This window comes from Apus apus, chromosome 14 (assembly GCF_020740795.1).
Source record: "Apus apus isolate bApuApu2 chromosome 14, bApuApu2.pri.cur, whole genome shotgun sequence".
In the NCBI taxonomy this organism is placed as follows: Eukaryota; Metazoa; Chordata; class Aves; order Apodiformes; family Apodidae; genus Apus; species Apus apus.
Genome location: NC_067295.1, coordinates 15,517,440 through 15,527,230, shown reverse-complemented (window position 1 = coordinate 15,527,230; position 9,791 = coordinate 15,517,440). Strand labels below are relative to the sequence as shown.

Below are 9,791 nucleotides of genomic sequence, written 5' to 3'. Positions count from 1 at the left end.
GGGAGTGTCAGCTCTAAAAATAAAGTTGTTTATTGAAAAGAAGCTGGAGGGAAAACCACTCACTAGTAATCCCATCCTCCCTTCCCAATGCACCCACATGCTTTCCCTGGGAGGGCTCTGCACTGACCCTCAGCTCCCCTCCAGCAGAGAAAAGCCACACACAGACACCTTCTCCTCCCCTGATGTCCCCTCATGGCCTGTGACCAGCCTGGCTGTCACCCTACCTCACTGCCCAGCCCCTTTCAGGTTTGGTTCCTTCCCAAGGATCAACCACAGGTCTCACTTCACTGTCCCTTTTGGGTTTTTTTTCTCCCTCAGTTTTATCTGCCTCATCAGGAGAAAATAGCTGCCACCCCCTGCTGCAGGCCTGAGCAAACTGGGCTGGCTACTCCCCCCCCTTCAGCATTTTTTTTTATCTTAGGCTACAAAAATAAAAACTCCAGTGTCAGGATCTAGCTAATAAATCTGCCAGAGAGACACAGAAAGCAGCAAAAAGCTGAGCCCCCTTTTCAAGCAGGGGAAGAAGCAGCTCTTTGGTTTCAATTGAAGAGCAGATGAGAAGCCAAAAGCAGTGCAAGGTGGCAGAGATAGGGCTGGGATCCAGCCCCCCACACCCAAGTCCCCAAGCTCTCCATGGGAAGGACACTCACGGGAAGGTGGCAGCAGTGGCCAGTTTGGTGTAGATGGTGGTGCTGGGTGGGCCCTGGCTGTGGCAGGAGAAGGGGAAGGGGGGTGGGAGGCAGTGCTTGTAGCAGAACTCAACAGGTGAGGGCCCGGGCTGCTGGCTGGATTCTGGCAGGTCTGCTTTGGAGGCCAAGAAGATGCAGGGAATCTGGCTGTCCATGTAGTGCTCCTGCAGAGACAGGGAGGAATCAGGGTCTGCTCAGCCTGGAGAGGAGGAGGCTGAGGGGGGATCTCATCAGTGCTGGGCAGTATCTACAGGGGGTGGCAGGAGGGGGGGACCAGACTCTTCCCAGTGTGTCCAGTGACAGGACAAGGGGCAATGGGCACAGGCTGGAGCACAGGAGGGTCAAGCTGAACATGAGGAACAACTTCTTTCCTGGGACAGGCTGCCCAGAGAGGCTGTGGAGGCTCCTTCTCTGGAGACATTCCAAACCCCGTGGCTGTGTTCCTGTGGGATGTGCTGCAGGTGACCCTGCTCTGGCAGGGGGTTGGGCTGGGTGATCTCCAGAGCTCCCTTCCAGCCCCACCACTCTGTGACTGCAAATCCCAGGGAGGGGCAAGCGACGAGCCCCTGGGAGATGCGGGGCTGCCAGGCAATGGCTGAAGTCCCACAGGGGCCCTTGTCAAGTCCCAGAAGGCCTCTTTCCAAAGTCCCCCGGGGCCCCTGCCAGCTACCTTGTAAATACTGGCAGCAAAGTTGAAAGATCTGGGGTCTCTGGGGTCATAGATGAAGCAGGCGACGTCGCAGGCTGCGTCCGACGGCTTCAGGAAGGCGGCGTCAGCGCTGACCTCGTACAGCTGGAGCAGCAGGGGAGGGGGCAGGGGCATGGCACCACCTCCAGGGGTGCTTGTCACCCAGACTGTGCTGGGGTGGCCACAGCAATCCCAGGGCCCCAGCCTATGGCAGCCATTCCCTCCTTTCCCTGACTTACTATCAGGTACTTCTCCTGGCCGCCGACCTGCACCGTGTTGATCACGTAGCGGGACGGCTCCCCCGGGCTCTCCCTCTGCACCTGCCAGCCAGGAAAACACCAGCTCAGAGAGCAGGAGCAAGGGCAGAGCTTGGGGAAGGAGAGCACTTCACCCCACCCCGAGCCCCCTTGGGGTGACAGCCACTTGAAGGCCAGCTGGTGATTGCCACCAGAGCACTTGTGCCAGGCAGGGAAAGCTGGCGTCGCCTCGGGGAGACGTGGCTGCCCGGGAAAGGCAGAGCAGGACAAGCAGAGGGAACAGCCCTGCTGCCTTGGCCAAGAATGAAGGACACCAGAGGCACAGCGAGCAGCACCACCGGCACGGAGAGGGGTGGGAGGCCGGGCTGCTGGGGCAGGGAGGTGCCATTAGATCGCCCAAAGGCCCCCGGGGCTCCGCCTCCTGCTCGGCCGGGATGGGCCGGGAGAGGGGAGCAGCCACTCACCGCCAGGCTCCTGCCGAGGAAGGCCTGCAGGAAGGCAGACTTGCCTGCACCCCGGGCTCCCAGCACCTTGCAGAGGAAAACGTTTCTCTGGGTCTGGCCTTTCTCCAGGTCGATCCTCTTCTCTCGGGTCACTGGAGTGAGAGGAGAGAGGCTGGGTGAGGCAGAGGAGGGACCCCGTGCTGTGACAGGAGAGGAGGGCATGGCCGTACCCGTGAGGGCTTGAGTCTGGGAGTCCTGCTCGGAGAGGATGGGGTACCCCAAGTAGCCCAGGCACTCCAGGCAGTGCTGCACATCCAGGTAAGCCACCAGCCTGCAGAGACACGGCACGTCGGGCAGCCCCCGGGGTGAGCGAGGGCCAAGTGCTGTGGCTAAAAAAGCAGGGGGAGAGGGGCTGAGCTTACGTCCACTGGCAGAGGAATCCATGCAGGGACAGCAGGCCCGTGTCAGTGGTGCATACCGTGCTGTAGAGCTCGGGGCCCCAGGGCACGCAGGGGAAGACGCTGAAGAAGTTCTGCAGCTCCGAGGGGGACAGGGCTCCGTCCCGGTCCTGCAGCAACAGGGAGGAGTCAGCAGCCAGGGCAGGGGCTGTGCAAGCAGCAGCAGCTCTCTGCAGCCACGGTGAGCACTGCTGGGGTGCAGAGAGGGTCCCCCCCTCCCACCAGCCCCCCCCCCCACTCGTGCTGCAGGGACACACGTTCAATGGCAAACATCGATGGTGAGCGAGGCCAGAGCTGCGCCTGCCGGTGCCCCAGGGGCTCCCAGCACTGCACACAGCAGGCTGGCTGGTTCTGCTGTGCTGGATCCAGCTCTGCTGCTGGCCAGGATGTGTCTGTGCTCATCTCCCAGCCCCCAGCTGCTCTTCCTGGCTCCTCTAGGGACAGCCACCCCAAAGCAGTCCAAGGCCACCAACCCGGGCTGCGTGGGCTCAGCAGTGCAATTCATAGTCATGGAATGGTTTGGGTTGGAAGGACCTTGAAAAGCATCTAGTTCCAACCCCCTGCATGGGCAGGGACACCTCCCACCAGCCCAGGCTGCTCCAAGCCCCATCCAACCTGCCCTTCAACACTGCCAGGGATGGGGCAGCCACAGCTTCCCTGGGCAATTCCCAGTGGCCACGGAGCTGCTGCTCCCCAGGCACACACCAACACCCCAGTAACAAGTCCAAGGAGGTGCCTGCAGATCCAACACATCCCCTTCTTCTCCACTCAAAAAGCCAGAGTATGACCCAGGGCAGTCACCTTCTCCAGCCTGGCAGCCCATGCTTGGTGGGTGGCTGCAGGCCAGCAGCTGTGCCTGCTCCCTCTGCCACTCCTCATGCTGCCCCAAGCACTGCCAGGGGCCACGCCAGCCTGATGTCAGCTCAGACCCATGCCCTGAAGGCCCAAACTTTACTTTGGTCAAGGGCTGTGACCTTCACAGAATCACGAAGGTTGGGAAAGACCTCAAACATCATCAAGTCCAACTGTCAAACCAACACCACCACGCCCACTCAACCAGATCCCCAAGTGCCACGTCTACATGTTTTCTGAACACCTCCAGGGATGGTGCCTCCACCACCTTGACGTGCCACCAGGCTACCCACAGCTCGCTGCAACCACCTCCTGCTCCTACAGCCTCCAAAAGCAGCTGGGAAGGGAGAGTGGTGGCAGAGGACAGCTCTTCCCTGGCACCACATCTCCTCCCTGGAACAGCAGGGTGGGCAGGAGAGCAGCTACCCCTGAGCCTGCAGGCCTGGCAGAGAGCACCACCCCCCTCCCCACACAGCTCCCCTGGGTGCTGCCCACCTTGTCATGCTTCTCAAAGAGCCTCTGCAGGAACTGGTAGCCCAGGTGGTTGAGCTCGGTGGAGCAGCCGGGGGGCAGGCGGAACCTGCCAGGAGAGACACAAAGTGAGCAGCTCCACCACCTCTCCTCAAGCCCTGCAGGAAGGGCAGGGTGTGAGCAGGTCCTTGTCCAAGCCAGAGAACAACACCCCAAGGACACAGCTCCCTGCTCAAAGTCCTGCTCCAGGGTGTGCTCCTCCCCACCACCTCTTGCTCTGGGGTGCACTGTAGCCTCTCCTCTGCCTCAGCACCAGGGAGACAATGCTGCTCTCACTCTGTCTGGTGCCCAGAGCTTCAGGAGGACCCAGCACCAGCCACGGGGTGCCTGGCACCCCCATGGGCCCTGTTGCCTCCCCCCCACAGCCTGTCTGGGAAGAGGACAGGGAAGCTCCTGAGTCAAACCCTTCCATTCCTGCTGGAGTCCCACCTCCGGGGGGTGGGTAGCAGAGATGGTAGGAGCAGGATCAGCCAGGAGGGCTGTGCTGGCAGCTCCCTGCTCCTGACAGAGCCCTTCTGCCTCAGCTCAGAGACAGGAGAACCTTCAAAAGCTCCTTGCTGCTGCTGAGGGAAGCCAAGGACAGCCTTTCTTTCCCCACCTCCCAGCCAGCAGCTCCCAGCCCCGTTGTGCCCGTGTCCTGCCACCAGAGGAGGCGAGGATCAGGAGCCTGAGCAGGCTCAGCCCAGGAAGGCAGCAGCCCCCAGGGTGCAGGAAGGAGCCAGGGACGGTGCTGAGAAGCCTGAGATGAGCCCCCCACGGGGCCACCACCCCCTGCCCACCCCCACACACGCACTGAGGGTGCAGATACTCGTCCATCAGCTCCAGCTCGTTGTCGTAGCCGAAGCGGCGAAGGATGGTCCAGGTGGTCTCGTGTCGGCCCCTCTGGATGAAGAGCGTGTTGAGGAAGAGGAAGCCTGTGGGAAGAGCATCAAAGAGGGCAGCCAGTAGGTCAAGGGAGGTTCTCCTGCCTCTCTGCCCTCCTGAGGCCCCATCTGGAGAACTGTGTGTGGTTCTGGGCTCCCAGTTCAGGAGGGACAAGGAGTTACTGGAGAGAGTCCAGCCCAGGGCCACAGAGATGCTGAGGGGCTGGAGCATCTGCCTGGGAGGAAAGGCTGGGAGAGCTGGGGCTGCTCAGCTGGAGAGGAGGAGGCTGAGGGGGGATCTCCTCAGTGCTGGGCAGTATCTACAGGGGGTGGCAGGAGGGGGGACTAGACTCTTCCCAGGGGTGTCCAGGGACAGGACAAGGGGCAATGGGCACAAGCTGGAGCACAGGAGGGTCAAGCTGAACATGAGGAACAACTTCTTTCCTGTGAGGGTGGCAGAGCCCTGGGACAGGCTGCCCAGAGAGGCTGTGGAGGCTCCTTCTCTGGAGACATTCAAACCCAGCTGGAGGTGTTCCTGTGGGATCTGCTCTAAAGCAGTGAGGGGGTTGGACTAGATGATCTCCAGAGGTCCCTTCCAACCCCACCACTCTGTGACTCTGAGAGCTCAGGCCACAGTGAGGCCAACCCAGCACTCAGCCTTGGATCCACTCCTCAGGATCAGCCTTATCCTGGCAAAACAGGCTGCTGGACACAGAGTCCAGGAGTCCCAGCAGGCTCAGGCTTGCTTTGACAAGAGGGACTAATGTGGCTTGGAATGAGCCAGGGGGCAGAGCCCCCTCAGTGTGGGGAGATGGGCCCCCCTGGTTGGGAAGGAGCCTGGAGCTGTTACCATTCAAGGTCAGGCCGTTGTCCTGCACCCCATCTGTGGTGTTCTTCCACACAACCATCTTCACATCCTCCAGGGCCTGGGGAGCCAGGGGGTTTCCAAAGCAGGACTTCTGTCTCCCAACAGAAAGGAGGTCAAGGTCAGCAAAGCATGCAGAGAGCCCAGCCCTCTCCCCCAGCGAGGAGGTGGTGTCCCAGGGAGAGGAAACCCACCCAGCTCAGGGATTTTTCCTGCCTTAGACCCTGACCAAACCCCTGCTCCTCAGCAACCCAATCATGCTTGGCTCTCAACACATCCAGAGCTTTCTGCTCTTTCCATGGCAAACTCCCAAGCTTAGGGAAGATGGGAAACCTGTGGATCTCCACGTGCTCCAAGACGCACCCTACGGAGCGTTGGCTCCTGCGACAGCAGAAGTGCTGGATGCAAGCAAGGATGGCTGTGGCAGGAGAGGGACAACCTTTCTGCCTGGTATTGGAAGGAAAAGGGGACCCCCCAAGGGGCTTTCCAGAAGCTCCACAGCCAGTCCTACCTGAAAGTAGTTGAGTTCATCATCACTAAGGATCTGGTTGTTATCCTGGTCTGAGAGGTTGAAGATCCGGGTCAGCGCTCGCGCACACGCAGGCTTCAGCTGCAGGGACCAACCACGGGGACAAAACCAGGGCATCACCTCCAGCCTGGCCCTTCCTCCTCAGCCCCCCCATGAGCAGAGGAGTTCCCTCCCTGGCTGCACAGTCCCAGCACAGCCACCTCGGAGCTGGGGGTCAGAAGCAGGACATCCCACAGAGGAGGTTTCTCCTGGACCCCTCCCACCATGGCGAACACAGGGTCTGGAGCACCAGGGCTTCTACTCAACGTGCTCCTGGTCCTTGCAGATCTCTCCAGCCTGGGCATGGCTTGTGTCAGCACTGGTGTGGTCACAGGAGCAGGGCAGGGATTGTCCCCCTGTGCTGGGCACTGGGGAGGCTGCACCTCAAATCCTGGGGTCAGGTCTGGGCCCCTCAGGACAAGAAGGACATGGAGGGGCTGGAGCGTGTCCAGAGAACGGCAAGGGAGCTGGGGAAGGGGCTGGAGCACAAGCCTGTGCAGGAGCAGCTGAGGGAGCTGGGGGTGTCCAGCCTGGAGACCAGGAGGTGAGGGGAGACCTGCTGGCTCTGCAGCTGCCTGAGAGGAGGTTGGAGCCAGGGGGGTTGGTCTCTGCTCCCCAGGAACAAGTGACAGGACCAGAGGGAACGGCCTCAAGTTGCACCAGGGGAGGTTGAGGTTGGATCTTGGGAGGAACTTCTTCCCTGAAGAGTCATGAACCCCTGGCCCAGGCTGCCCAGGGAGGGGGTTCAGTCCCCATCCCTGGAGATGTTTGGGATGCACAGATGTGGTGCTGAGGGACATGGGTCAGCACTGGGCTGGGTAGAGCTGGGTTGATGGTTGGACTTGATGATCTTACAGGTCTTTCCCAGCCAGAATAATCCCATGGTTTTCCCTTGTCTTGGCTGCCCAAAGTCCCCAAACTTCCCACCCTCCTCCTCAGGGACAAAAGCACAGCACCAGACCAGAGACCCTAATGGGAAGGAGACCCCTCAGGGGCCACGAGCCATGTGTCCCACCTGCTTCTCCTCTGGGTCGTAGAGGGGGGCAGTGGGGTGCAGCACAGCCTTCTGGGCGTAGTAGAAAAGTTCTGAGATGTTCTTGAGGTTCTTGGCAGAGCACTGGGGATTGAAAAGAAGAGACAGCCCTGGGAGTGGGGACAAGCTGGTGACAAGGGGCAGCAGGAGGGTGAAACCAGCTCCAGGCAAGTTGTACATCAACTGGAGCCAGCCAGGGGGGGGCTCCTGCAGAGCCACGTGAGCAGGACAGGCCCCCACAGGCAGCAGGGTTCCCTGCCTCATGCCAGGGAAAGGTTCCTGCCCCTCAGGGAGGTTTGCAGAGCCCCTCCACGTTCCCTCACCTCCACACAGGTCTCTATCTCTGAGAACTGGTTCATGATGGGCAGGATGACATCCATGGAACTTCCCACCTGCAGGTCTGACTTGTTTCCCACTAAAATAATGGGGATCCTGGGAAAGGAAGACAGGAGTGGCAGGGAGCACCAGGAAGGGCCCCCCCTCTCTGGGGCTCCAGCTGCCCCAGCCTGGCGTGCTCCTGGGGAGCCTCCTCATCCTCTTCTCCCCCAACCCCCCCCCCCCACCCCCCCTGTGGGCTACAGCAGCTTCCCTGCCTCCCAGGGCTGGATTCTGGGAGCATCCATCTGGAGACCCAGCCTGCCTGATCCCTCTTATGCTTCCACCCAGCAGCAATATGTTCAGGAGCCTTTAATCCTGCACAGCAGCCTTCTGCCTCAGTGAGCCACACACAGGCTGGGGCTCCTGTGCCCTCCCAGCAGCCCCCCCAGCCTGCCTGCCTGGGAAGGGGCCAAGAGGGGGGGCAGGATCCCCCCTCCCGTGGCCCCCTCTGCCTCAGCCAGATCCACAAAGGGACAGATCCCCCCCCAGACATCTCTCTGCTACAAGTGCTCTGGCCACAAGGGCAAAGCTGGTTTGAGCTCGGTAACCTCAGCAAGAGGGGAAGGTGGTGGGTACCCCCAAGCCTTCAGAGCCCACCCCCACCCCCAAATCCTGCACCCGTGGGTGGTACCTGGAGCCCTTTTCCACTCCCCCGTTCACCATGGGGATCCACTTGGTGCGAATCTGAAGGGTGAGCAGAGGGGAAGGCCTGTCAGCACAGCCTGGGGGGGGGGGGGAAGCAGCTCCCAGCCAGGCCCTGCAGCCCCCTGCCCCCCCACCCCCCCGTGTTCCTCCCCCCCCCAGCAGGCAGAGCAGCCCCAGAGATGCTGGATGCCACCAGGAGGACGTGACCAGCCTCTCACCCCCAGCACAGGAGGCCAAGAACCAAAGTGGGAGCAATCCCAGGCTGTGCTCAGCCTCTCTCTGCTTACAGTGGGGGGTCCTCAAACCCTAAATCCCCCAAGGGCTGGATGGGGGGGAGGGGTTATCAGCCCCCACCAGCCCCGGGCAGCAGGGAAGGACCCGTTACCTTCTCGATGGTGGCTTCTTTGGTGACATCATACACCACACACACCACGTTGGCCTGCAGGAGGAGAGGCAGAGGGTGCTGAGCAAGGCTCCTGCTGGCACCCACCTGCCCCCACCCCCCCCGGGGTGCCCCCCACCCCCACCCCAGGATGGGCTGGTGGTCACTGCCCTGCTCCCCCAGCCCAGCCAGCGCCGACTGCAGCGCTCTGGGGGAAGCAGCCAGGAGAGATCACTGGCCCTTTCATGGAGAGAGTTTAGGGCTAATCCCGAGGACACACAAGGGTTTAGGCAGGATTTCCTGGAGCTGTTTTAAGCCCCTGAATACTCCTGCTGTCTGGGTGGAGGGGGCAGGACCCCTGGGCCCACCTCCTTGGCCACCAGCCACCGAGGGGGGGGGTGGGGGGGAGATTAACTGGCTTTGCTGCCGTGAGAGGAGCAGGGGAGAGAGAGTTTTATTCCCCACAAACAAAAGGCCTTCCCCTGTGCAGAGACAAGGTTCAGCCCAGGGCAGAGAGGAGCAGCTGGGCCCACTCCAGATGGCTGGATCATTCCCCTGAGGGACATGGGTGCCCTCACCCTCCCAGGGGTTCCAGCTCCAAGAGCATCTCCTCCGTGTCACGGCTCCAGCAGGGCCCTAAAGGGGAGGCAGCAGGGAGGTTCTGCCCAAGCTCAGGGACTGCTCCTCTCCCTCCTCTGAGTCCCTTGGGCCCAATCCCAAAGCTGGGAGAACTTCATCTGCACCAGCAGCCTCCACCTCCTGGTTGGGCAGTGAGCTGTGCCCCCCATTCTGCTCTCCCTGCTGGGGGCTCCCCAGAGGACCAGGCCAAGCCCCGATCCAAGAGCTGACACGATGGAGCAGGATTAAGGAAACCTCTGAGCAAAGGGAGAAGGTTAATCCAGGGATAACCACCCCCCTGGGCAGGGACAGGGAGCAGCCACATGTCACCAAGCTCCTGTCCCCAGCACCCCCAGCCAGCCCTGCTCACCTTGGCAATCTCCTCCTGCAGCTCAACCTCCGTCTGCTCCGACTCTGGAGGGAGAGAAGCAGCATCAGGGCCCACCCGTGGGGACCCTGCCCACCCCCCCCCCAGGCAGGCAGAGCAGGGAAAGGGAGGCTGGCAGGCAGGGAGGAGGGAC

At 61.5% G+C, this 9,791-nt stretch overlaps 1 protein-coding gene across 2 annotated transcripts in view; it reads right to left on the bottom strand.

The window, feature by feature from the left end:
* Window positions 1-14: 14 nt before the first annotated feature.
* Window positions 15-9,791, bottom strand: part of LOC127390355 (mitochondrial Rho GTPase 2) — a 53,923-nt gene continuing 44,146 nt past the window's right edge. Inside the window, exons 43-57 of one of the 2 annotated variants that reach the window (XM_051631878.1) lie at window positions 9,641-9,684; window positions 8,656-8,709; window positions 8,257-8,309; window positions 7,571-7,679; window positions 7,230-7,331; window positions 6,158-6,256; window positions 5,632-5,740; window positions 4,712-4,832; window positions 3,883-3,967; window positions 2,500-2,645; window positions 2,308-2,408; window positions 2,099-2,229; window positions 1,617-1,697; window positions 1,360-1,482; window positions 15-853 (exon numbers count right to left, since the gene is read on the bottom strand). In XM_051631878.1, the coding sequence (XP_051487838.1) occupies window positions 647-853; window positions 1,360-1,482; window positions 1,617-1,697; window positions 2,099-2,229; window positions 2,308-2,408; window positions 2,500-2,645; window positions 3,883-3,967; window positions 4,712-4,832; window positions 5,632-5,740; window positions 6,158-6,256; window positions 7,230-7,331; window positions 7,571-7,679; window positions 8,257-8,309; window positions 8,656-8,709; window positions 9,641-9,684 (1,565 nt within the window). In that variant the 3' untranslated portion in view covers window positions 15-646. The remainder of the gene's footprint in view (window positions 854-1,359; window positions 1,483-1,616; window positions 1,698-2,098; window positions 2,230-2,307; window positions 2,409-2,499; window positions 2,646-3,882; window positions 3,968-4,711; window positions 4,833-5,631; window positions 5,741-6,157; window positions 6,257-7,229; window positions 7,332-7,570; window positions 7,680-8,256; window positions 8,310-8,655; window positions 8,710-9,640; window positions 9,685-9,791) is intronic. The other variant, XM_051631877.1, reaches the window with a different exon arrangement.